Genomic DNA, 27,495 nt, shown 5'->3' with positions numbered 1-27,495 from the left:
TTCACTTACTAAATGTATACTAAAATAATATATTTTTTAAATGCGGCAGTAACTGAACTATCCATTTAAATTAATAAACATACTGTAAGTGTACAAGTGATACTGCTAGAAAAGTCTTTGGTTGCTGTATCAAAAACTTATTGACATTGACAATAGGATGTCCAGAGCAATGAGACCTGAGTGCTTAAGGTTGGATTCTGAAACAGGTGTAAAATCTTGTTAACAGACTAATGTAAACCCCGTAATCCTCTGGGAGTGAGACTGAGAGGGTTGATTGCTCCCAGTGGTGTCATAAGGAATAACTGCCAGAGAAAGAGAGAGAGAAGGAGATGCTGCGTTTGGTCTGAATAGACAGGTAACTCAATGAATTAGAACTATGGATGGGTGGAACCTATGTTAGTGTATGGCAGTGCTATGTTAGTGTATGGCAGTGCTATTTTTGTACTGTATTTGACTATGCACATCAAGCTATTTACAGTAATGTTTTGTAATATAAATATAATTACATGTACATTTGCAGTTTCGGAGCTTGTGACAGTCGATTCACGTCCAGCTCTTCGTAGGTAGTTTTAGTTCGGCTACTTTTAACGTTTGAACATACCTGGTAGCGAACGAGTGAATAATATACCGATTTTTTGGGGGGAGTTGTTCTGTACTCCTGCCAGTTTCATTTCTTCATGTACTGATTCGATGCGTTTACTTTGGTGGCGCTTCATTCTACCCGGATGAATTTTGTTGTGACAGATAGCCTAGTCTTACGGAAGCAATTCGTGGCGGACGAAAACAAACCCAGTTCTTTTACCCGTTTGCAACGAATACAACAGTGAACTGCGGTCCTTCCTCTATGAAAGAAAGTGTCGATATATATTTAGCGTAAAACGTGTTAGTGTGGTGGCTAAGAGGAGACGAATAGATGTCTGATGTACCAGGTAACAGTAATGTTAATTCTCTTTAGCTCACTATCTGGGTATGCTGACTGATGGCTGACGTTTTGTGCATATCCCGTCAGTGAAGTAGCGAACCGAGTTAGCTTGTAGCCTATGTCAGCTGGCTGTATATAAATACTTAGTGGAATACTGTCTTTCTGTGACGTTGTCATGTATTGGTTTTAACACTAGAACTAGACTAACTAAATGCTGTCACTTTATCGAGCTACTCCAGCCAGAACTAAAAGACATTTTCATTCCTTTCGAGATTTTCTTACGAATAATGTTAGATATATCTGACGTTGGTTAGTTAGTTATCTGACATTGCACCGCTCAATTAACGCTAGATTTATTATTATTATTATTATTATTATTATTTTGCATTTTCTTCTTTAGAATCGTCTGATAAAAAGGAAGAGGAGACCAACATCCCTGATCCCGAGGTATAGCTGGCCTATCAATCAGTTTTGTTTGGTGGTGTCTTATTCGTAAGGGGAGATACCATTTTTTAACAGAGTGGTTGACCAGACTAAGCCCGGTTGATAATGCATTGTCTGTGTTTCTGTGAACTAGTGATAGATACCAATTAACAAATCCTAAATCGAAACAACTGTCGATTATTCAATTAATAGGAGGAGGAATCTGACGACAGCAGTGACGAAGGCGAAGGTGGTGCGTCGGGGGAAGCGGAGAGTGAGTGACAGCCAAATTGGCTTCATTCTCAATATCCCCTCCCCCCCACCCCCCCATAAGAACGAATGAAAACTTCTTCCGAGTAGAAATACCTGTAGATGTCTTTCCTTTTTTTGCCGTGCCACACTCTGGTTTCGGCTTTTTTGGCTGACAGATTGCTACACACAACTTTAGTTTTGGATTGGATTTTGAGCACAGCCTTGTAGCCCTAGTGAGATCTGTGGATAAAGGAACCGGGCAGGCCCAGAGTGACTTATTCATCTGTCAGAAGGAGAGGTTATAACTTTTCCTTATTTTTTTTTACTGTGCATTTCAGTGGATTTTCTTCGCAACCTCTTCTCTCGGACTCTGGGCCTAGGGCCCAGTGAGAAAGTTCTGGATGAGCTCACTTTAGATGGCGTGGCTCGATACATGCAGAGCGGCACCTGTGAGTCACAACACCCACAACTTCAATATTGTATTGTATTTGTGAGGTACTGTCGCTTTAAGTGGGAATGATGGCATTGTTCATTATAATGACTTGATGTTTGGCTCTTACTGGGATGGGTTAGGTTGGAGTATTAATTGACAGCCTGGAGGTTGGTTATGTGTGCATGAACTGTCTCTGTTATCACCATAGGAGCACTCAGTATGTATATGCAGTTCTACCTTTTGCCATGTTATCCAAGTGAATCACAACCTGGGATGCAACAGCACACGTGGAAGGGAGTGTATTGAGGGCACCCTGGGCAAGTTCCCTATTCTGCCTCTCTGCTGCTGTTTTACCAAGCCAACCTGGAACGTGCTAGGAGTACAGTTACACTGTGCTGCAACACCATCCCAGAATGCACAGCATCAGGCTTTACATTACCACAAACCCTCAGCCTCTTTGCAACAAAGTGCCAGGCTCTACGCCATCAAGACCCTGCACCAAAATACACCTGTGTCATCACACCAGTGTGCCTGTCCATCACAGGAATGATAATATGTGATCTCTCTCTCCCTCCCTCCTTCCCTCCCTCAGGTAAAAACATCATCTGCATGGTGGGAGCAGGGATATCCACATGTGAGCATCTGTCCTGTCATCTTTCACATGTTTATAGTACAGCGAGCGATAGAGAAGATAATATACTCCCTCTCTCCACTCCTCTTCTCCCTTCTCCTCCTCTCTAGTCTTCTAATAAGCAGATGTCCCTCTGATAGTCTTTGTCATGATGGGAATTTGAAAGCCCTGTCATAAAAACAAACAACATGGAATTGAGTTTACAGTGTGCTGAAAATTGGCTATACCTCCTGAAACAATGAAATAAATTGTTTAGTATTAAAATTAATTATATCAATAATTAATTAGATGAATCTCCCAACCCCCCCCTCCTCCCCAGCGGCTGGTATCCCTGATTTTCGCTCTCCTGGCACCGGACTGTATGCCAATCTGCAGAAGTATAACCTGCCTTATCCAGAGGCCATCTTTCAGATCGACTACTTTAAGGTTGGCCTCCCTGCTCCGCCCACTCATGGGTGCCTCATTGTCTGCTGGTGTCATGTGACATACTCAATATATGACCATGTTATTTTCCCTTTGTTCTGCTTATCTGCCTGATGACTTTCCATCTGTGCTTCTGTTCCTCCCTCCCTCTGTCTCTCTCTCTTTCTCATAGAAACATCCTGAGCCTTTCTTTGCCCTGGCCAGGGAGCTGTACCCAGGGCAGTTCAAGGTAGAGAAACCTCTGTGTGTGTGTGTTTTGTGCGTGTGTGTGTGTGTGTATGGGATTGGCTATGCAGTGTCTCTGATGTTTTTAGACCTGTTTTTATTATATTAGTCCTTGGTTTGAAGTGGTTGACTGGACATTTAATAGTTTAACAGCATGCCAATCTGTATGTCTGCAGCCCACAGTGTGTCACTACTTCATCAGGTTGCTGAAGGAGAAAGGTCTGCTTCGACGCTGCTACTCACAGGTCAGTCCACCTGCCCGTCAGAACGCCGCCGGACCAATCAGTTGGTGGCCGTCAGTCGAAAGCCATTTAGCCAGTCGGGTTTCACCAAATTTTAGTCGCACCCACATTGTTTTAGATGTCAGGTCAGGGTGAACCTATGCTCTCTGATTGGTGGAGCAGAACATCGACACCCTGGAACGCGTGGCCGGGCTGGAAGGAGACGATCTGATCGAGGCCCACGGGACGTTCTACACCTCCCACTGCGTCAGCTTCTCGTGCCGCACGGAGTACAACCTGGACTGGATGAAAGGTGAGACGCAGCGGGTTAAAGCTCATACTGTGAGCACCAGAGGCCCGGGCCAGGAGATCCTGCCCAGCATAGCAGTGTGGTATGTAGTTGAATGGTTAGGAACTTGGCTGGTTGCTGAGAGGTTGCAGGTTCAAGTCCCAGCTGGGACAGTGGCGCTCAGTCTTCCAGTTCCCCGCTGTCCTTGCCCACAGTCAAAGTTCACAGAACATATTGAAATGGGGAGCAGGCTCTCTGGCTGATATCCAAGCGCTTACTTTATTACGTCCTCTTGCACTTCCTGTTGCACTGCTTCCTGTTGCACGCCCTGTGGCTTTACTTTCTGTGCATTGTTCATCCTCTGTGTGCAATGTCCTGACCACATTGGTAACTCATGGTCCACAGAAAAGATCTTCTCAGACGAGATTCCCAAGTGTGACAAATGCAGTGGCCTGGTCAAGCCTGGTGAGTTTGCGCCTGTCCGACCTCTCTCATCCCCCTCTGTCCATCTTCCTCTGTCTGTCCTGTCTCCTGTACTCCTCCTTCAGCCTTTCCCTCTTCTTTACAAGCTTCAGTGTTGTTCGTTCCCATACTATCTCCTTTATCTCTCTCTTCTCAGTGCAGTGTTAGAATTTAAATGAAATCCTTTCATTTATCTGGCTGCATGAATCATGGCTCCATATAGTGGCGTTCCTGTGGCATGTGTCATTTCTCTTAGCCCTCACCCAAGATTCCCCATTATTTCTTCCTCCGTTCCAGAACATTCTCTCTTTTCCATGCCAGATGGCACAGGGTTTCTAAAGCTGTTTCTCTCTCCATCTTATGTATGAAATAATTTTTTAACGCATCCCCCTGATGACTTTCCATCCCTCCCCCCTCTCTTTTTTTCTTCCCCTCGTCCCCGTCCCCCCTCTCTCTCTCTGGTCAGACATCGTGTTTTTCGGTGAGAATCTCCCGGCCCGGTTCTTCACCTCGATGAAGATGGTGAGAGAGGATAAGTGTGCCGTTCTGAATGTGTGTCTTTGCTTAATGATTATCAGTGTGTCAGTGTTACCCTCTCTCCCTTTCTCTTCCCCTCTCTTCCTGTCCCTCTATCTATCTATCTCTCTCTCTCTCTCTCCCTCTCTCTCCCTCTCTCCCTCTCTCCACCTCCCTCTTCCTCCTCTGCAGGACTTCCCTCGCTGTGACCTCCTCATCATCATGGGAACATCCCTGCAGGTTCAGCCCTTTGCTTCTCTGGTCAGCCGGTTAGTCCCTCTGTCCCTGTCTGTCTGTCTGTCTGTCTGTCTGTTTTTCTGTCCGTATGCCTGTCTGTTGGTCTGTCTCTCTCTGAACTGGTCTGTCTGTTCACAGAGTCCCAAAAAGCACTCCCAGACTGCTCATTAACATGGAGAAGACTGGGCAGGTAATCATTCTTTCTGTGTGTCCCCGGCTCACACACACCTGCACACTCTCTCACTCTTCCCCTCCTCTGTAGGTTTTAGATGTAACATTTCACACTCCGTAATTGTCAGTAACAGTGTGTGTGTGTGTGTGCGCGTGCATGCATGTGTATGACTGCGTGCGTGCGTGTTTGGGGGTGCCATAGTGGAAACACAGAGCCACAATTGGCTATTCCAGTTTTTATGACAAAAATAGGGGGTGTGTTTTTTTTATTGTTTGTTTTTGTTTATTGTTTGTTATTCTCTATTCTCTATCTCTTTCTCTATAATTCTCCCTGGTAGTCAGATGCCCTGATGGGGATGTTGGGTTTTGGAGGGGGCATGGACTTTGACTCAGAGAAAGCCTACAGGTGAGAGTCCTACAACCTCTACAGACCCTACAGACTGACACAGATACAGACCCACAGATATACTGACCCACACAGCTACAGACACACTGAGCTACGTGCCCAGAGAGCTATGGACCCCACTGAACTGCAGACCCGCACAGCTACAGACCCTAACCTCACTACGAACTGCACTCAACCACACACGCGCTGGTGTTTGGGCACAGATCTGTCGATCCGTGGTTCTGTGCATGACTAGACATTATTGCAATGGTGATGATGAGGATGATGAGGGTGATTATGGTTATTGTCTGTCAGAGACGTGGCGTACCTGAGCACCTGCGATGAAGGCTGCTTGGCCCTTGCTGACCTGCTGGGCTGGAAGGTAATTACAGACAGACCGACAGACAGACAGACATACACACATTATCATTCAGTGTCAGAGGAGCTGTTAGAATTGGTTTGAATCTGGCTTTTGTTTCTCTCTCTTTCTCAGGTGGAACTGGAAGAGTTGGTGAAACGGGAGCACGAAATGATTGACAGCAAAGACAAGAAAGACAAAGCCAAGCCAGCCAATCAGAGCCCTGGGGCAGCACAGGGAAATGCTGGGGCGGAGACAGGGAAGAGTGACAAGGCCGAGTAACCAATGAACGGGCAGCGCAGATCATGACCAACACTTAGCCAATCCTGAGCCTGTCTCCGGCAGCCGAGTGATGCAAATAAGACTGCACTTTGAATTATGTTTCAGTCTCCCTGTGAGGCAGTAGTTTGTACTTCCTGCATCCTGTCTTCTTCCTTCCTGTCCACTGTTGTTCCTCTGCTGCATCAAGCAACAAGCAATATACACAGTGTCATCCAGGAAAACAGGGGCGTAAGCGGAGGAGAAAGACAGACAAGAGATTTGCACACTAAGGCCACTCAAGTTTGCTAATTGAATTGGGTCAGTCTTGACTGGAAGAGGAAGTGACATAGAGAATTGGATACCAACAAGGCAATTTTTTCAAAATGGTTTACCAGAGGAGCAAACTTATAGGTGATGTAAATATAAACACTGATGGAGTGGTGTCTTCTCTTCCTAGTGCCGCTATATTTCTCTTATCAGTAATGGCTACTAATATATACTGAACTGATTTCAAGATTTTTTTAATGGATGGTTTAATATAATTTCTCTTTCAAAAAATATTTACTAGATATTACCAACACCTTTTGTCTGATTTTATTTATATGTTAATATTGGCTGGTGTGGTTTCTATATCTGAATAATGGAGGCAAAATTGAATTGACTGTAGGGGATATTTGCATGACAGTACACCTTGTGGCCTCAAGGTGGAGACAACGCACAATCTGGGTGAAGCTATCAGGCAAGGGCGAGTAACAGGTAAAAATAAATCAAGTTCCAATATCTAAAAATGAGTGATGTTGGGCTTTTTTTTCTTTCATTTTGTGAGAGATGCACACACACAGGCTTCAAAATCAACGCAACCTGTTTGACACCAGCAATTTCTCCTAATGTCTCCGAAGCCAAAAGCTACTTTCCTTTCACTTAATTGGTCATTGGTAACAGAGTTGTGCTTGTATGTGTTCAGAAACCAAAAAGTGGGTGTAGCATTACTGGAAGTTGTATAACCACAGAAATTGGCAGTTTTATGACCTATTTTAATGTACATTTACATATGGAGAACTGGCATTTCCCGCTGCTTGCTTCCAGTTTATGTTATGGCCACTTCTGCGTTTCTGCCTGAGTAGAGATTCACATTCGGGTACTGCACACCCCCAACTGACAACATTCAGTTCATTTCAGTTCAGTTCATGGTTACCAGTAGTTTCCCGTATCATTCCAGTATGGGTTTTCAACTTCTCATGAAAGCAGAACAGACCCAGGAAAGTGTGTGTGTGTGTGTGCGTGTGTTTGTGCGTGTGTGTGTGTGCGTGTGTGTATGTGTGTGTGTGTGTGTTCCAGCCATAACCAGCCATAACAAGTCCAACACCACACAGCATATCTGAAAAGGAACAAAAGCCTGGGGACTTCACTTCCTCTGCTCTTACACACGAATACACATACACACACACCTACTTCACTGGCAGCACATTGAGAGCGATTTACACAGAAAAATTGTCACACACCCACACACTCCTGAATGCGTGCATACACCCCTCCGAGGACTTCCTTTCCTCTTGGCTGTGTTCAGCATGTACCTCTCTGGTACTTATTTCACACATGCACTTGTCTGTCTCGTATTCTGAAAGAGCACCTGTAGACCCTGATGTGTCTGTGAGTGCTTCTCAAAGATGAGGAATTAGGAACCGAACTCTCCATGAGCCCAGTCATTCCACATCTATGCATCCTGGGTTTTTTGTTGCTAACAGATTTGAGTGTGTCTTGAGTGACATAGGTACTGAGGAGTACTTATTGACTTTGATCCATTTTGACTTCTGACCCATGACTGTTTGTCCCAGCAACAAGCCACTCTGTTGCTTTGGTGCTTTTTTTAGGGAACAGTTTGCTATAAAATCAAGTGCTGTAAAGGGCAAGGCAATGTGAACAGTGAGCTGAGCAGAGTGCACACTTTCATTGAGCTGAGCAGAGTGTGCACTTTCATTGAGCTGGGCAGAGTGTGCACTTTCATTGAGATGAGCAGAGTGTGCACTTTCATTGAGCTGTGGAGGGTGCACTTTCATTGAGCTGTGGAGGGTGCACTTTCATTGAGCTGAGCAGAGTGTGCACTTTCATTGAGATGAGCAGAGTGTGCACTTTCATTGAGCTGGGCAGAGTGTGCACTTTCATTGAGATGAGCAGAGTGTGCATTTTCATTGAGCTGTGGAGGGTGCACTTTCATTGAGCTGGGCAGAGTGTGCACTTTCATTGAGCTGAGGAGAGTGTGCACTTTCATTAAGCTGTGGAGGGTGCACTTTGAGATGAGCAGAGTGTGCACTTTCATTAAGCTGAGCAGAGTGTGCACTTTCATTGACAGGATTTATATGTAGTGTGTGTGTGTGTGTGTGTGTGTTTGTGTGTGTGTAGTCTGTGCAGATAGACCTCATTGTTTGGGTGTATTTATGAAATGCCACCCATTGAATGTGCACTTGAGTCTCTGGAGTCTAAATGCATGAAATATGGTTTGCCTTCTGTTCAGTTCTCTGTGCAAGATAAACGTGAGGTAAACCACACTCATCAAGTTTGGGGAGGGGGGAGGGGGAGCAGAGAGCACACAAATTAAAAATACAGTTTCAAGTGGAAGAGATGATGGTAGAGACTGAGAAACAGAACAGCGAACGACCACAAATTTAGAGGGAGTGAGGTTGATGTCAGCATTCTGCTAAACACAGCGCATGTACACATTAGATGGGGAAGATGTTGTGAAAGAGGGAGAGGAAGAGAGAAAGTCGTTGAGTTTTAGCAGAGGATTGCGAGAGAGGAGGGGTGTGATGCAAAAAAAGATAAGATCACAAAATACAGCAAACACAGACCTGAAGATCTGGAAAGAGAGTAGCAACCGAAACATCAAACGTGAGTATGGGAGCGTACCTGTTTCATGCTTCTTTTACTCCTCTTAGCTCAGTCTGCTTTTCGCCATTACAAAGAGACATTTGTTTTGCCAAAGCATGTACTGCTTATATTATTATTACAAAGCTGATTTAAATGACAAAATAATTAACTTAAATAATTTACTGTTAATAACGGTAACTGGAATATCTGGAATATCTAAGTTATTTATGGGGAAAAAAATCATCAGAATTATAAATAAAACTCCAAAATAAAGTGGATGTTCATGCAGTGAGCCTAGCAGTACAGCCCAGCCTTGTGTTTATGGGAGAAGGGAAGGAAAGTTTCAAACTCGGTTAATAATGAATACTCCCTGAACTCTGCTTATAAGATACTTACAGTATGTTTGTATTGAAATGCTGCATGTAGGGTTTATTATCCATCTTTGTCAAAGTTTTGTGAAATCAAATACATAGCTTGAGATGTGACTTCTTCGATTACCTTCAAATAGGCTTGGCAGGGGAACTCATGCAGAGGATATAGCATGCAAATGCAGATGTTAAAAAACGTGTTGCTGGTAAATGCATCTAAGGGGAACCCGGCAAATATCTACTTCATTTTCTCAATTCAAACTCTCCTAGCAGATTGCACCCTATTTTGGGAGAAGAAATATAGACCAAGGCAGATCAGAACTATCAATCAGCTACTTTTTACTTATTAAGGGAGCATTGCACATGAGTGAAAAGAGTGTAGAACTTTGGCAAGCCTACAAATGGTTTGGTTGACAGATTGTCCCTTCTTTAAACATTTATGCAGGTGTCCCCGTAAAACTGTTGGTTTCACACCTGCTGTTTTTCCACCCTGTATCTTCACCACAAGCTGTAGGCATAAATGTCCTCATTTTCTCAGTGTGTCTCTCATGCCCCTTTTCCATTGCCCAGAACAGTTCATTAATCATTCATACCCAGAACTATGGGGAACCAAAATGTGTGCCTGTTCCTGTTTCCACCAAACTTTGAGATTACCCTCCTACTGCCACCCTTACGTGGGCAATTGAAATATTTGATCTGAAGCGGAAAAAGATCAAATTTTGGCGACAACAATTCTATCAGAAGTTAGCTTGACCATCATCACAGCAGAAACGCTGCTGTTATTGGGTCTGCGGCAGACCTGGGCAGGTGATAGAATGCTTGTTCTTTATCTCTTTACAACTTTTCAACAGTTCTCTCAAGGGGAAAAAACCAGGACTGGTTACAATTTACAGTCCGGTAACAAAGAGAGGGAACAAAAACCAAAGTTCCATCCCCGTAACCGCTGAAATAGTGTGGACAGAATGCACCTTTGAACACTGATGCTCGATCGGTTCCTGCTTTATAGCACATAATAGTGTTGCACAGAATACTGGTTTGTGTAATACAATTTCAAGATCAAGATTTCAGTAGGGTGAAATTTGTTATTTTTGCTATTTATGTAAGGCCTTTGGATTTTAGATGAAGAAATGAATATGAGACAAAAATAGACACACACACACACACACACACACACGTATAGAAAGAGTGAGAGAGACAGTACTGACTGAAAAGATAAGAGAGGGAAGGAGTTTGGTTACTTGGGTGGTAATGTTAGTGGGGTGGGGCAGTGGGGGTGAATGAAGCAGGAAGTGGTGACATCATCACAAGCTCTTGTACCCATGTGCTCAGTGTTACTTTCATTATGTTTCTCAGCGTTGCCCCACTTGCCACTTGCTACAGCCTGCAGATTTCCAATGGAAGGGTGGTGCCATTTTAAGCAGCCCGGCTGTGTGTGCTAAGCCCAGCTTCGCCTGTCCACCGAGCTGGGGGCGATGAGGGGGTGGGAGGACCAGGAAGATGCTTCTGACAGGTAAGAACTGCGTTGTTCTGCTGGACTTTGCTAAATGTCAGCATTTACAGTTAATGTTCGTATTATGGCCTTGTCATGCCAGCAATACTACTTCATAATCCGCAATGGATCTCAAAGAGAGATGTACTGTCCACCCGTATGCCTGTGCTGTCTGACTACAGCGCATTGGTAATTTCCCGTTTCATGTGATGAGTAGCGTAGAGTTGGAGGGTGTGTAAGGTGTAGGGCACTTGTGTGAGAAAGGCGGGGGTTATTATGATGCTTTCGTCTTCTCGTCACCTCCATCTATCAATCAGTGTTTCAGCAGAGATACATAAAAAGCAACAGAGGCCTGGCTTTGGCACTGCAGGCACTAAAATGCAGGCACTGAACTACAAGCACTATATGCACGTATCAATCACAATTATGCCATTAGACTGTTCTTAAGTGAACACTCTAATGCTGATGTAATAATCACTACTGGTAACTGAAAGTGCTAGAGTTCTAGAACACTAGTTATAGAACATTTTGACTTTGAAAAAACATTCCAAAAACATACTCTTAAAGGGGGTTAATATTTTCATGTGGTTAAGTTATCCTACAAGATTTGGAATCTTCATTCAGAATCAAACAGGATACTAGAAGTGTAAAATGGGAGATGCTGCTAGCGCAGGCTGTTGTCCTGACATGCCTTTTAGCCTGCCTGATTATTCTAGGTCTGTGTCAGCAGGTGCACTAGGCCTCCTGGTGAGCTGGCGAACGGGAGTGGCGTCGCCCCAGGCGGGCCCCTCACTTTGCTGGACAGGCTGCGACTCTGCCAGTCGGCCTGGGCCCCTGGGAGCCCCTGGAGCCGAGACGGGGCCTTCGCTGCTCTTTGGGGACGACCGCCTGGGGTGAGCTGTCTGACCATCACCTTACTAACAGAGCAATATTGCCCCAGGGTCGCCGTGAGGATGTGCACATGTCCCATTGTTGCTGGCTATTTTTATTAGAAAAAGTTGTGAGAATTCTCTGCCTGTGAATGCATATTCTGCCTATTACTTATTACTAAAAAAGTATGACAGAGATTAGAATGGTTTTCTTTTATACTGTGCTTTTCCAGAAAGGTTTGCACCCTTGGATAAAGATGCGCCATTGGTGTCTATCAACTTGATCTTTCATTCAAAACATGACAAAACGAACCTTTAATTGTGAGAAAATTGTTTAAAGAAAAATAATTTTTTCAAGAAATTAATATTTTTCTCAGACCACAAAGTCCCAATTATTGAAATTCTTATGAACAAAATATAATAGAAGTGTATTGCCTTTTGTATCTTATGTTTAAAAAGTTTATCCGAGTCTTCAGGAACTCTTGATTGGTCAGCCGTTCCTTCCTGTTTGTCTGTGGTGTAAAAACGAGGTGACAAGCGTGCCAATCTCCCTTAGTCATCTATCAGCAAGGGGCAGGGCTGAGAGCACTCAAAGGAAATCAGACAAAAGGCTGATCTTCATAAGTCAGCCAATGGTTATAAAAAAATGGCTAAATGCCTGAAAATACCCACCCTCACTATTAGGGAAATAATTAATGAAACTGCCTGTGAGGAGATGCTAGTTTGAAGGATGCTTTGAGAGTTTCAGAAACTGCGTCTGAGTTTCAGAGCGGGCATGTCCCAGCATGCTGTGTGGCAGCAGAGATGGCAGGACGCTACTCGGGACAGTGGCCCTGTCTCCTGGTTTTTGGGTGGGTTACAGACCGGCACTATTTCAAAGAGACACAATAGGGTGCTCCAGGGTGCCAGGTGAACCTGTTTCAAGAATAGTGGGTGCCTGTGTGAGGGACATTGGGTGGCAGGCTTACCCGTGTGAGGGACATTGGGTGCCAGGCTTACCTATATGAAGGGTGTTGGCTGGTGACAAATGCAGGCAGCTGAATGTGGAAGTCCCAGTTCTGTGTCACATCGGGCAATGACAGTGTGTTAGTTCATGCAGTATTGCAGAAATATAACATGATGTCTGATATAACACGAGATACTGTATAGTGTGAGAGGGGGAGAGATAAACAAAGCATGCATGTGTGTTTGAGAACGGGAGAGAGAGGGAGAGAATGCATATGTGTGCATGCTTGTGTGCTATGGTGTGTGTGTGTGTGTGTTTGTGTATGTGTGTGTATGTGTGTTTTTGTGTTAGAGATCTCAATAAATAACATGGATACAGTATACTACTTGCATGTTATTCTTTGTATGTCAGACTACTAAAATATTGAATTGAACTGAATAAAAAAGAGAGGAAGGGAGGGTGGAGTGGAAAAGATAGACTGCTAAAGAGGAAGCAGAACAAAATAAATAGGCATACCATCAACCTACTGAATAGCAAAGAGTGGCTGTTTGCTGGCCGGCACAACGTTACGAAGAGCAGTACAGGTAGGTTTACAAGAGTCTGGACTTAACAGGGGTGTGGTATTCAGCTCTGAGTGAAGTGTATTCTGTAAGTAATATTAAGCAATATAGAGAAATTCTAAGAATATGAAATAGCTGTTAGACGGGTATTTACACCACAGTAACATAGCACTTGGTTTGCTGTAGACTGGTTGAAGAGTAAAGTGAACTATAGTGACAATAAGGGTTTTTGCTAAATACTCTGAGATGTACACTGTAAGACTCAAGCTTAATAATCTATTTCTATGTATGGTAGTGTGTATTGGAGCACTGGTTTAGCCTCCTGAAACTTTCAAAAACTTTAGTCCTTAAAGTCCTCTACAATATATTAGTAGAAATTAGGAATTGGAATCACATGTGATTGATCTCCTTTTTATTTATTTATCCGGTTGCCCAAACAAATTTGCAATGGCCAATTGTCTGCAAGATCTCTGCCTAATATATTAAGCAACACAGAGTAGAGTATGGACTACCTGTCTCTGCTATCAAATGCCAAGGGAACTGAGATTAGCACAGTGTGTTTGCATTGCAAAGCAGAAGAGTTTTCAGACAAGCAGTTGCACTTGCATTCCAATGATCAATACAGCCACAAATGTTTTCGTCAGATTCAAAACAGTACATGAAATGGGTCCTCTGTTTCTCTCCACAAGGTCGCCTTCAAACAGTCTTTCCTCTCTCCTTTGACTTGCAGTGAACTTTTCAAAAGGGTTTCTTTCAGTGTTACCAACACTCTGTTCTATTCTGGTTTGTCCTGAGCGTTGCTCTCACTTATGTCTCTGACTTCCTGTAACCTCTGTGGTGTGTGTGTGTGTGTGTGTGTGTGTGTGTGTGTGTGTGCACGTGCAAGTCTGCGTGTGTGCATGTGTGTAGGCTTGTGAGTGTGCGTGTGTGTGTGTGGGTGTGAGTTTGCTCGTGAGTGTCTGAGTGTGTGTGAGCGTATGACTGTGTGTTTATGCATGTATACATGCATTTCTGTCTACATGTGCATGTGAAAGCGAGAGAGAAGAACGGGGTGAGAACTATGTTAAGTATTCACTGTTGACTTCACTGCAAAAAGCTATCGCTAATCCCTTCTTTGTTTCTTTTTATGGTGATTGACTTCTAACTTCTGGTGTATTAGCGCCATGCTGCTAATCTCATCATTATTTATAGTGCTGACAAGGCTTGGTAGTTGAAGCACTGATCGTGTGGCCGCGTATGCATGTGTTCCGGGGTCAGTAGAGTTGCGGTGGGACAGTTGTGGTGTGTGTGCAGTGTCAGTATTGTGTTTCTGGTAATGACGCACCCCCCCCCCCCCCCTTGGCTGTTCCTTCGCTGCTCATTTCGGTAATTCCTCTCCGCAGTCACCCTTTCCAGAGCCCTGGGTGGAAAGACCGCTGACTCATTTCCATTAGTAACCTCCCAGCCCGTGCGCCTCTCTCCCCTCCATACAGAGTTTCCTGGTGCTGAGCGACTCGTCCTCCCAGCCGCAGCTACTGTGTTTGTCTGTAGGCGGCAGCGATCAGCCAGTGAGGGATTTCCCCATCCAGCGCACCGGTGCAGGTAGACGCTCCCCACAAGCAATCAGAGCCCCTCTGAAATTCCTATGCAAACACAGACACACACAGACAGGGACAGTGATTCAAATTCGAAGAATGTTATTGGCAGGAAAGACATTTGTAAATTTTTCCAAGGCATTAGTCTATACATTTGAACATGAGCACAGGTGTATTTGAATACTCAGTAAATTCTATTCATACCCCTCTCCCTCTCTATTAGTGTTCCACCTTCCAGAGTCTCACCTGGGTTTCTCAGACCTGGTTCAACTGGTTGCCTTCTACAGTCTGTGCAGGTGAATGAGAATGAGTCTATTCTGCCTTTTTAGTGCAGTGTCTTCATCCTTCTGTTTTCTTTAAGCACTCTGACCTGTGCAAATGTGAATATATTGCCATGAAGGGTAAGGTTTATGGGCCGATTTCGGGTGGGTTTTAATGTATAATTTTTGGTTTATGCCCCCACCTCCCCAGGGATGTTTTGCCACTCTGCCTGTTCCTTCCACCCTGTATGTACAGCCTCACTGAGCAGCCAGGCCAGGACATGTCTCTTCTGGGACCCAGTGAGTCTCTTTCTCACCCTGTCCTCTCTCTCTTTCTCTTTCTCTCTCCCCATTTCTCTCCGTTTCTCTCTCTCTCTCTCTCTCTCCCCCTCCCCCTCCCTCTCTCTCTCTCTCTCTGTCTCTCTTTCTATTTCTCTCTACCGCTTCCTTTCTCTCTCTCCCCCCTCCCTCCCTCACTGTCTCTCACTCTCTTGATCTTTCTTTATCTCTGTTCTCTCTCTTGCTTTCTCAGTGCAAAGCAGGATTTTCCCCTCCTGTCTCTCTCTTCTTCTTCATCTCTCTCTCTACCTCTGTGAATCACACTCACTTTAATATCAAAAGCTCTCTGCCCTCTACCTCTATGTGTTCTCCGTCTTCTCTTCCATGGTGTGCAGAGCTGGCCCTAAGGTTTAGGTGGCTATAAACAAGAATGCTGTTGGGGCCACAAAGCGCTCAAAAACAAAGCTTGAATTGTGTGGTCCAGGGGTTGTTGTGGCCCTAAATGACTTTAGTGGCCCTAAATGACTTTACCTTACCCCAGCAACTTTTCCAAAGGGCAAGGGTAAAAGACAGGAACACTTAATATGCAGTGGCACATGCATACCTTCATTTAATAGAAATGAACAGAGACACGTAATCTGGACTGACTGCAACATTGGTCTTCATTTTGTGTTCCTGTTTGAGTCTTGTGAACAAGACAAAAAATCCTCAATCTAACCAAAGTGTTTACTCAAAAGTTCACCTACCCTAGAAAAGTCTGCATGTCGCCCTAGGTTGAACACTCAATTCATTGTATTTAATATGATCAATATAAATATTTCTCTCAGCTATTTGTTCTGGTTTCGCCTGCATTACTGCACTTATTGTTTGATCATCCCATCTGTCTATCTCTCTCTCTCTCTCTCTGGTTCATCTCATCTGTCTTTCTTTCAATGCATCTCTCTCTTTCAAAACATCACTATCTTTCAATTCATCTCTCTTTCATCCCATCTCTCACATTCAATGCATCTCTCTTTCTCTCTCTCTCTCAGTCTGACTCTCCCTGTTCCATCTGTTTGTCAGAGTTCTGGCTGTGCCCCTCCCCTGGTCAAAAGCTTGATGACATGTCCATGAGGTCTACTGGAATCACCATGTGCTCCATCCAGGTACAGAGGCCCATTGATCCAGTCTGCAGTATGGTGTTCATTTCTAAGCAAGAATCTTTGTATTGTGTTAATCCTCTGTTTTGGGATGCTGACTGACAGGTGACCTCAGCCAGTGGCGCGCTCTGCATCATCAATCCGCTCTACCTCCACGAGCACGGAGATGACTGGCTGAGGCCGGCACCGCGCTCCCAATCCAGCCCCTCGGGTGCCAGCCAAACAGCCAATCACAAGCGAGAAAGGCGACTGAGCACAACCAGACCATGGGGAGGGGCGGGGCTACGTAGACTGAGAGGCCTTTCATTGGACCAGGAACTTCATGACACGCCTCCAGATGGTTCAAGTAAAGCTGCCAACTCTCTTTTTACTTAGTTTAACATGATGGTCATTAAAATGTGTGTGAAATTGTTCTGTATAGGATTAATGCCCCGTCCCCCTTTAAAATAGGGTCTGCGAAAGCCTTCACGATTTCGTAAATAAGGGCCATAACCACTGGCAAAAGCATAAGCATCAACAGCGCACAACTGGCATGATTCTGCACTAGTGACATACTATCACATATATCCTATGAAATTTAGTTGTTTTAAGCTGTTTATAATAATTATGCAATGCTAATGACAATGAGCAGATGTATTATATGCCACTTATTAATTAATTGGTGCTACATAAGACCTTTGAGTTTTGTTGCTACTGAACCAATATGACCTGCTCAGATAGACTAGAAAATTTGATTGACTATGGCTGTCTGCTGGGATGCTGCCAGATTTTGGACCCTATGAAAAGATCTCACATTGGGTCCCACCACCCCAGGCCTCCCCATCCCTGAGCAATTTCAGCATCATTTTTGAGGGCCCTTGGAATTATCCCTGACTCCACCCAACAGCCCCCCCTCTCCCCCTATACATTGTCCCTGGCTCTCTGGGATTGTATCCAGGATTTTGCCTCCCTAACACAAAGGGATTTCAAAAAAGCCAGTTTGAAAATCCAAATCCAAAATTGTGTTTCTGGTCAGGCCAGCTGGGTTTGGGCTAAAAAGCTTGGGCAAGCTGGAGCATGAAGCCTTGTGCTAAAGACCACTGACCCATTTATCTGTCACCATTCACCTCAGGGGTGTGAACAACTCATAAGCCCATCCAATATGCCTCCTTTAACATCACACTCGCATTGAAAGACTTTATTTTAATGAATTCAGTTTATTTCTTAGGGATGAAGGAAAATAATTGTTGCTTCATTGAGGGCAGGTTGGCTTTTAGGATTGGTACTCCTGGCTGAGGCACAGTTGGGTAAATGGTGCTGTTACTTCTCTCTTCAGTGTGGTGTCTCTGTGAGCCAACTGGTGCCTCTCTCTTTCCTCAGTGTCTCCCAGTGTCCCGCCCCCTGCTTCCCCCTCTGCCCCAGGGGGGGTGGTGCTCCGGAGGGCCAGTCAGCCTACTGTCTGCGACTCATTCAAGAGGCGGAGCGAAGGGGCCCTCCCTGTGGACTCCAGACGCTTCAGTGACACCCCTCAGTCCCCGCACCGCGTTTCCTGGATTGAAGAAGGGGTGTGGCTTTCACCCCCTCCTCCCCCTTCAATGCTCCACCCCCCTTGCCTGGAGCTGGACTCCCTGTCCATCAGCAGCCTGGAGGAGGAGCCGGACACCGTCCACAGCCCCGCCCACAGCCCCGCCCTCAGCCCCGCCCAGCACCACGCGCACCGCCTCCCGCTGGTCCTGGCCGACAAGATGAAGAACCGCCTCTCGGCCGTGGGGCAAGCCTTCGGCGGGCTGGTGTCGCCGCAGAAACGGCTGAACAAGCGGGTGCAGGAGCTGAGCGAGCGGAAGGGCGGGGCCTTCGCCGAGGCGGTGCGGGCCTTCGTGGGGCACACGCTGGGGGGCGACGCCCACAGCCACCCCTCCGCCACCGAGATGCTGCAGGAGGTGCGCAGCACCCTCACCAGGCTGAAGGAGGCGCTGTACGACTGCCTGGAGATACAGGTTCTCATAGACGGCCTGGGAGACGTGTCGGACTGGGAGCTGGGTGAGTGCTGCAGGCAGTGTTTGGCTCTGTCAGGGCCCAGGAGCTGTTCGCTGTCTGCTCTGGGTATGAGTATAGATGTCCTCCTGAGACACGATGGAATACATGTGTCACGGATGGAAAAAATGTGCTGTACTGAAACTACTTATTGTACTGAAAATATTATTTTGTTTTTATTGAATGTCCCTTTGCAGTGTATGTTTCAGACTCACAGAATATACGGTTCTTGAGATTAAGACCAAAGACATGTCCCTTTCACTGCAAGATGTTTTTGTCATTCTTATCATGTAAAAAAAATTTAAATATTTTTTGATTTGTCCAGTTGAGGAGAATATGGGCCTCAAAGCCATGTCCAGTACCATATCTGTCCTGTGGTTATACTCTATTTTTTTATATAGGAATGCATGTCTGTGTATCGCAGAGAAGGAACGGAATGGTAGTCAGTTTATTTGGTCTGTTTGGAGGGAAATTTTGGGCTGCCAGGCAGTGGCCTGACAACAGGAAGGTACAGCGGTATCATGTCCTGTCAGCGGTTTGTCACCTTCGTGGAGCCCGGTGCGTCACATGGTTGCAGCGTTACGTGGTTGCGTGACTGTCAGCAGAGCTCATATCCGCTGGACGAAGTTTCACCTCGAACCGAGTCTCCGCTCCCCCTCCATTTCCTTTTTTCACCGCTCAGAATGTCCGGTCAGAATTACGCACCCCACCATCGCTTCGTCGCCTTCTGTCAGTACACCGGGCCGTAGGCCAGCGCATGCCGTCCCTCCGAAGCGCGCGCTGACCCCCTTGCTGACCCCCCCGCTTAGCCCTGCACTTCCTGTTCAGGGCTGCACTTCCTGTCCGGCTGACGCAAGCAGAATGCGGGGTTGCAGTCGACCAGATGCGTCACTGGCACGTGACAAAGAGGCATATTCTCCTAAGATCCGGCAATACGTTTTCGCCCTCTCTAGAGGACATGGGTCTCTGATCTTAACGCCCTTTAACTGTGTACTCAACCAAATCATGGACCACATTTGATATTCTACCATGCTGAAACCTACACTACAAGGGACGTTCAATTAAAATAAAATAAATACTACACATTTAAAAAAATATTTTCACTGCAACAAGTTCTTGTCATCTAATATACTCGTATTATATTTAAAAAATGTAAATACTGAACGGTTTTTTTCTGCTGGGTCTCAGGAGGGTATACTTGCTGATTCGTACCCTGTTCATGTTCTCTTGCTTTTACTCTCTGACAGTGAGATAGATGTTTAAATGTTCCAAAGAGACTGGAACGCTCTCTCTTTCTCTCTCGTTCTTCAGTTCCATGTTATTTGCAGTGCAATGAGTTTATCTGGCTCTCTCTGTCTGATATATGATCAGCGTGCATGACCCTCCAGTCTCCCTGTTACTGTGAGATTGAGGCAAGCTGGATATTAAAACATTTATTATTCTTGTTGAAATTAGCTGAGGGTCTGACAACAGATTAATGTTAATGTCTCTATCTCTCTCTCTCTCTCTCTCTCTCTCTCATTCTCTCTCCCTCCTCCTCCTCCTCCTCCTTGGCAGATGCTATGGTAGAGGGCTCCTTGCACAAGGCGACCCTCAAGCCGGTGTCCACGCACCTGTACACCTGCCTCCGGGAGTACCGCAGCCGTGACGGCAGCCTGCAGAAGCTCCGGGACAACCAGCCGGCCCTGGAGGCGCAGGACCCCAAGGGCCTGGGCGGGACGGCGGGGGCGGGCGTGCCAGACCCCGTCACCCTGGAGAAGATCCAGCAGCGCTGGGCCTCCATGCATCAGGCCTACTCCCCGAGCAAGAAGGTGCAGATCTTGCTGAAGGTCTGCAAGAGCATCTACCACAGCATGAGCGCCAACGCCAGCTCAGGTGAGGGGTGCACGAGGTGCATGAGTATGTATGCTGCCCCCTAGCCCACTGGCGGTGAATTACAAGGGTCCACAAAACATTGTGGTATTGGTAGAATTAGTAGAAATGAGCTACATAAAACACAGAGAATAAGGTGTGCTGTTCAGCTGTGTATATCTGCAATGGCACCATTTAACTACATGAGACACAGCTTAATATTGGTATTGCAGCGATCAAGATAAAATCAGCAGTGAGAATATGTCACAGGAGATCACTCAGCCACCCCCCTGGACGTTTGATCAGCAGTGCAGTGTAGGCTCCAGCTCCCCCTTTCAATTCAATGATTCCCCTTGCATAGTCTCTCTCTTCTCTTCTCCTCATGCCCCACTCTCTCGCCCTTTCTCTCCCTCTCTCTACCTCCCTCTCCCCATCTCTCTCTGTCCCCTCTCTCTCTCCCTCTGTCCCCCCCTCTCTCCCTCTCTCCCTCCCCCCCTCCTCTCCCCCCTCACTCTCTCTCTCTCTGTCTCTCAGGGGCAGTGTTTGGGGCAGATGACTTCCTCCCGTGCCTGACCTGGGTGTTACTGCGCAGTGATCTCACCTCTCTGCAGCTGGACACAGATTATATGATGGAGCTGCTGGACCCAACGCAACTGCAAGGGGAAGGTAGGATTTACTCTCTCTCTCTCACACACACACACACATGCACACACACTCATACACACACACACACACACACACACACACACACATAGGCGCCCACTCACACACACACTCACATACATACGCACACGCACACACACACACATGTGCGCACACTCACACGTACACACACACATAAATATGCACACCAACAGTGTAGAGGTTAGGTTGCGTCTGCACTATTTCCACATCCCATAAGCCTGTGCATAGTCAGCATTTAAACCAGTCTATAATAACAAACCCGCAATATATATAACAATCTGATCCGGTTATCCATCACAGTTCCACTGAGGCAACAATACGTGGGGATGGATTACCTTATTAACTTTGCATACCCCAACAGTGTGCTCTAATATGCTTCCAGAGGCACTTAACATAATGTTGTAAGTTTGCATTATGATGCTTGCTATCGATTGTCACACAAATAACTGTATTGTTACCAATCCTTGCATAACTCTTTCTGTTTGCACTTTATAAGTTGCTCTGGATGAGAGCAATGTGATTGTGAGAGCAATGTGATGTGACTGTAAAAGGCGATTACAGTAATATTGAATTTGCTTTCCCCCCTCCCCCTGTCTCCTCCCAGGCGGGTACTACCTGACGTCTCTGTACGCCTCCCTGTTCTACATCAGCAGCTTCCAACCTCGCCTGGCCACCCGCCAGCTCAGCGTCGAGGCCCAGCAGTCCCTCAGCCGATGGCATCGCAGACGGACCCTGCACTGCAACCAATCGCGACGGGGCAAGACCAGGAGGACTATTCGGAGGCATGTGCACAGTGAAGGGGCGGGCCCTCGGAGGGAGGTGGGGCCAGCTGATGAGGACAAGCCCGGGGATGCGAGGGGAGGGGCTGGGACAGAGGCGCCCTCTGGGGGCGGGGCAGGGGCGTCGCTCCCCACTGCTCCGGAGGGGCTGGAGGTCCTGGGGGAGGAAGAGGGCTGCCGAGAGGCCCCCAGGACAGGAAGCAGGGCAGGAACAGCGGAGCCAGTGGTCTGTCCCCCCGAGGGTGGGCAGGGGGAGCAGGGGTCGGCTCGGGAGGGCAGGGGCATTCCAGAAACGGCCGAAAAACATGAGAAAGAGAGGAGCGAAGGGAGAGAAGGAGAGAAGGAGGAAGGGAGATTCCGGGAGGAGGGGTTCGCTGACTGTCTGTGGGACGGGGGGACAGGGGTCCAGGGTCAAGCACAGGTCCCACAAAACCCACGGACTACATCAGAGAATCTGCTCGGTTGGGAGTGATTGCAGCTGGGTGAGAGGAGTCGTGGGCTGGCCTTCCAGCTGCTGGGACACCATAGAGAGCAGCAGGGGTTAGAGCTGCCATCACAGCCCCCTGTGAGGAGCCACAGCTGAGTGGCTGTCTGGGCTTGGGGGCCTAACCAATCAGAGGAGGGCCCTGCTGGGAGACGTGCAAGGGGGTGGAGCTCGTGACCACAGAGATGGAGCTGGAAGTCGTGATGTCACAGAGAGCATTCCTGTGGGGTTCTCAGTCCCAAGACAGTGGCTCAGACCAGCACTGCTGTAGGCCATTTCAGAGACCTTCCCTCAGAAAAGCTAGAGAAGATAGACAGACAGGGGTAAATAATCATAGAAATTGGGTAAATATTTACATTCTTAAAACATGATGGATGACAGTCGATCCTTTTATGTGTATGTACTGTATGCATGTATGATTGAAATGAACGCACATGTAGAACTGCATACATTATGTTCCAAGCAATTTCATAGATTATATGTACCTCTTCTGCATACACCCATTGCTTATTGGAATATGTACATCATATATATCAGTTGAATTTTGGATTAATAGCAACTATTTCAGATATTTGCATAAATTAGCTTAATGTCAGTATTTCTCATGGTAAGAAAATGCTAATTAATTTCACTGAGTGTGTTTCAATGAATGTAAAACCGTTTAAAAGCAAACACCATTCGATGTGGCAGTATAGACTGAGTAAAGAAATTTGTATTCATATTACAATACTAGTTACACTTTTTTTACCTTTATGATGAAAAATAATAACCTTTTCTAACAGGCTTCAGTTGCTGGGGGAAGGTTATGGAGATAATATGCTGTAATCTATAAACTTTTTATAGGATGAATTTAAAGTATAACTGGTTGCCTTGTGACCGTGAATATCTTAGCTGAAAGGATGTTAGACTTTTAGTCTGAACTATTAGTCTGACAAACTGGATGTGCTGTCTCTGGATAACTATTGCTGCTGGTTGTGAGAGTATTAACATTAATATCATTCAGATTTTTTTTTCACAAGCAAAGCTTTATTCATTCTTAAGAGCACTTAAGTACATTATGTGCTCAAAGTCCTGCACTTAGACTCATATATTCCAATTATAATGGCTTATATATAATGTATATCGTAATATATTTTTGATTAGACCTGTGTGATTGTATTATAGACATTTCTCAATTGTGGAAATGTATTTTGAACTTTATTGTCGGTCTAATTTACAGCCTCCAAACCTTACCAGATGCTCGCAATTATAATATGTATGTGTTTTTCCAATTGTTTCACTGTTGTTCCTCTTCTCATCATGTTTTTGACAATCAATCCATCTACACCTAATACTATTTTTTATTAGACTGGGTGACTGCTGCTTTATTATGTTTTACCACAAGATGGCGCATTCACCTCATATGTGTCCCCAGATTAAAGGGGGAAAAAATGCTTCCTGCTGAAGCATAGTAGGCTATCTTACCACGTCCCCAGCACCATACTACACTCACAACCTCGACACACAAAGCCAGGTTAGCCACAGTTTTAAATAGACATATAACACGTTATGTACTATTTAGTAATGTGTTCAGAGGCATGATGAATTGTATGATCTAACCACAAAACATTTTGGGCTTAACACCGCTATTGCACATAACCTAAATGCATGCACTGCTAACCTAAATGTATTCAAGCGATACCCAGCTGCTTAAACGTATTTCAGATGTGCATGTATGTATTTGTTTGAGCGTCTACGAAGACAGCGCAAACACACGACTCACAAATGAACCTGGAACCTATTACAAGCCTGATACACGCTGCTCAAACTGGTGCTCACTCTATCACACAGAAAAAGAGCCTCATGAAACTATATTTACACTTATTACACATAACATGCATAAAGCACTGAAAGGCATAAAAAGTAATTACACACACACACACACACTCTCACACAATACTATATCTTATACTTATTCCTGTTCTACACATGGAGACACACTGTATCCAGTCTTACTGCTGTCTGCAGTCATTACACCCACACAGTTTTGTGAAAACTGGGGACACCTGGCAAAACCATCCCTTTATACACACAATCATTATACACACACACACACACACACAAACACATTCTCTCTCACACAGACATTCTGTATCCATGCATACTAAGGAACACACACTATCCATGCTTCCTACTATTCTATACACAGTATTCATACACTGTTCTGCTCTTACTATATAATGAGTCCATTCGCATTACAAGTGTGTGCAGTAACTCCAGTTTGAAGTGTCCATTTCTTTACCTCTAAAAACATTCTGCTTTTTATAACACATGTTGAGCTTGCATGCAAGCATGCACTTACACAGAATCTCTCCCTTACACACAAGCACATGCACATGCACACCCACACTCGTGCAAGCACACACAGAATCTCTTCCTCACACACAAACACATGCACACACACTCACGCACACACAAACTCAAATTAATTCACATACATTCCAAAACATATGGAACGACCATAATTCTGAATTTTAAATCACACGCCCCACCAAATTTCCCTAATTGAGCATCTGGCACAAATTCAGAATTTTTAGATCAGGGCATGACTGCCAGAGAATGTACACCTTATCCAACAAGCACAATTTGAAACACATTTCAAAGTTGGAATCTTAGAAAATACGTAAGTGCCCAAATACAGGGTCGCCCGTCGTCTTCTTGCCAATGTGACGGGGTTCTTTGATATGCATGCGTCATCTATTATGCATGCATAAAATACAATAAGCATACAGCGAATCCATAAATTAGACATACAGGCCGTGCGTGCGGGGCAGTCAGCACACAGATGGCTGCAGCCCGGGGCATTTAGCCAGGGCTAGCAGAGAAACGCCGGGACGCACTCCTCCTAACGGAGGACAAAGAAGGGCGATATCTGTCTTTGTCTTTCTCATTCTTTCCCTTCTCTTTCACTTTCTACCACTCGTTTTACGCTGCTCAGATTGTCCCTCTCGGTTCTCCCCTTTGTCTTTATTTGTGTTCTTTATTGACGGCTTTTATAAGTGCTTTTAAAATAAGTCTCTCGCTTTTAATGTCTCTCTCTCTCTCTTGCGCATGTGCAATCTCTCTCACTCTCATGCACACATTCCTGAAAATAATACCCAACAAAGCATAAGCATAACAAAGTAATGAATAACTAATAAAGTGCTGGACATGGCAACAACAACGTGGGTTCACATCAATAGCTAATCATGTATGGATTGATTACTTGACATATTCATTTCACATCTGGGTCTACATAATAATACAATTTTCTGATTTTATTTTGTTACATTTTGAACAGCTACATACGACTATGAGCCATGTTACAATGAGTACAATTTATATAAGGAAGCAAGTAACAATAGTTATATGCAAAAGATTTCACAGCCAAATGCTTAACTGAAAGACCTTTCGATATATTCTAATTTATACTGCACAGTGTTTGTCATTAATATGTCCTCTTTCCGAATGAGGCCCAAACAGTGCACATTAAAACACAATCCAGCTGCTATTCCATACATTTGTCCCTCCCCAAGGAAAATAATAACAGGAAACTCTGTTTACAGTGGCACGGAAGCCACACCAAAATGTGTCGGTCACTGTATCGGGTGATCAATAGCACTATCGATTCTTTGGTTCCACCATATGCGTCGATTCTTCCCTGCTTTTGTCTTTCGGACGCAATCATTCTCTTTTATTGTTTGTTTGTGTCTTTGTCTTCATTGTTTTTCTCTCTTTTCAGCCCACTGCGCACTGTAGAGGTATAATAGCTTGACGGCCTCCCCCTTTCTTTCTCCCTCTTTCTCTCACTCTCTCTTTCCCCCTTCCCCGCCCTCTCCGCCTTCGCTCCCCTTGTCTGTAGTCTGACAGGTGTGTAATTGGATGATTAATGATCACCAGTTCCCCTCCTCCAGCTCCCCTCTCAGCCACATGCACACACAAACACACATACTCGCACTCACACACACACACACACACACACACATGCACACACTAGCTCTCACACACACATTCACACTCACATACACACACTTGCTTTGTCTCACACACACACACACACTCGCTCTTTCACACACACACACACACATGCACACACCCTCGAGTCCCCGTCACACATTCACATACAAGTTCCTTCACAAAAGCGTATCCGTACACACATGCATTATTTCAACACTGCATTATGCTACACTGCTACAGTACAGAAGTGGGCATTACCACTACACACCACACACACACGCACATACCCACAAATACATAACAGCAAATACAAATGTATGTGCTTGCACGCTCACACGCAGCACATAGCAGGGAATGTCTGTGCACGCACCCCTGTATGCGTGCATGCGCACACTCTCGCACGCTCAAACGCACACGCTAACCTTCTCCCCTACCCTGTTATACTACAGAGCGTCAGCGGTGATACTGGGTGACCCCGCCATAGTGTCGCCACTCATCCACGGAACCTCCCGCCTCTCCATCCACCCGCACGCACCGTTACTGTGGCGATACCGCTGGGCGCTAACGGTTTTAGCCTTCGTCGCCGGGGCCTGGCAGCGTTCGGCTCGCTGCGCCAGGGGCTGTTTACAGAGGGAGCGTTTGTCCTGTAGCGGACTGGAAGTGGTGTCAAACGGCGCTGACCCCCTCGAACCGGAGCAGCAGACTGACAAACAGATGGACGCGCGAACAGGAAAAGCATTTAAAGTGGAGGCTATCGCGGCGTCTCGGGTCGCCACCGAGGGTCAAAGAGCGTGGCCACTTCCTGTTGACCCCTGGCTGAACTCTGACCTCTTCTGCAGCCTGCATCCATCATAAGGGGAGGGAGCAAAGGGGAGGAGGGGGCGGGATTGGTCAGGCCAAATATGTTTGAATTCATGTTTGACATTCAATGAATAATTACCTTGGCTTGAATTTGAACTCTGGAAAGAGCGAGAGGGAGAGAGAGAAGCAGACAGGCAATAGATATGAGGACCGTAAGCGAGGAATGCTGAAGACAGGGGAGAGGAAGAGGGGAGGGACGAATGAAGTAGAAACACGAGCGAAAGAAAAAGCTAAGAAGAGAAACTCTGCACTGAGACGCTTAAAAAAAATGCAAACAGAACAAATGAAAC

At 45.6% G+C, this 27,495-nt stretch overlaps 2 protein-coding genes across 3 annotated transcripts; both read left to right on the top strand.

The window, feature by feature from the left end:
* Positions 1 to 250: 250 nt before the first annotated feature.
* Positions 251 to 6,997, top strand: sirt2 (sirtuin 2 (silent mating type information regulation 2, homolog) 2 (S. cerevisiae)). 2 transcript variants are annotated; one of them, XM_064301469.1, is made up of 16 exons: positions 251 to 355; positions 1,323 to 1,369; positions 1,559 to 1,619; positions 1,936 to 2,046; positions 2,623 to 2,664; positions 2,981 to 3,087; positions 3,257 to 3,313; positions 3,486 to 3,554; positions 3,714 to 3,843; positions 4,225 to 4,284; positions 4,748 to 4,803; positions 4,990 to 5,066; positions 5,173 to 5,224; positions 5,544 to 5,611; positions 5,906 to 5,972; positions 6,084 to 6,997. In XM_064301469.1, coding segments are annotated over exons 3-16 (1,044 nt in total). In that variant the 5' UTR covers positions 251 to 355; positions 1,323 to 1,369; positions 1,559 to 1,618; the 3' UTR covers positions 6,231 to 6,997. The 2 variants fall into 2 exon arrangements, with proteins under 2 accessions (XP_064157539.1, XP_064157538.1); XM_064301468.1 differs by lacking the exon at positions 251 to 355 and adding an exon at positions 734 to 929.
* A 1,810-nt stretch (positions 6,998 to 8,807) lies between these two features.
* On the top strand, positions 8,808 to 27,199 carry rinl (Ras and Rab interactor-like). The gene is made up of 13 exons (XM_064301494.1): positions 8,808 to 9,095; positions 10,823 to 10,952; positions 11,662 to 11,824; positions 14,779 to 14,887; positions 15,104 to 15,176; positions 15,352 to 15,440; positions 16,482 to 16,564; positions 16,664 to 16,904; positions 17,918 to 18,577; positions 20,129 to 20,446; positions 20,957 to 21,088; positions 21,711 to 22,254; positions 26,794 to 27,199. The coding sequence occupies exons 2-13, from the start codon at positions 10,915 to 10,917 to the stop codon at positions 27,197 to 27,199; spliced, it is 2,856 nt and encodes a 951-aa protein (XP_064157564.1). The 5' UTR covers positions 8,808 to 9,095; positions 10,823 to 10,914.
* The last annotated feature ends 296 nt before the right edge of the window (positions 27,200 to 27,495 follow it).

This window comes from Anguilla rostrata, chromosome 12, assembly GCF_018555375.3.
Source record: "Anguilla rostrata isolate EN2019 chromosome 12, ASM1855537v3, whole genome shotgun sequence".
Taxonomy (NCBI): Eukaryota; Metazoa; Chordata; class Actinopteri; order Anguilliformes; family Anguillidae; genus Anguilla; species Anguilla rostrata.
Note: the sequence above shows the minus strand (reverse complement) of the source record. Positions and strands in the feature narration are given on the sequence as shown.

Excerpts from the sequence above, each read along its gene's own strand:
- sirt2 (XM_064301468.1), top strand. Across the intron at positions 4,804-4,989 it reads TCTTCACCTCGATGAAGATG|GACTTCCCTCGCTGTGACCT; the intron begins GTGAGAGAGGAT and ends CCTCCTCTGCAG. Across the intron at positions 5,612-5,905 it reads GACTCAGAGAAAGCCTACAG|AGACGTGGCGTACCTGAGCA; the intron begins GTGAGAGTCCTA and ends ATTGTCTGTCAG.
- rinl (XM_064301494.1), top strand. The coding sequence starts at position 10,915 with ATGAGGGGGTGGGAGGACCAGGAAGATGCTTCTGACAG. Across the intron at positions 10,953-11,661 it reads CAGGAAGATGCTTCTGACAG|GTGCACTAGGCCTCCTGGTG; the intron begins GTAAGAACTGCG and ends CTGTGTCAGCAG. Across the intron at positions 21,089-21,710 it reads AACGCAACTGCAAGGGGAAG|GCGGGTACTACCTGACGTCT; the intron begins GTAGGATTTACT and ends GTCTCCTCCCAG.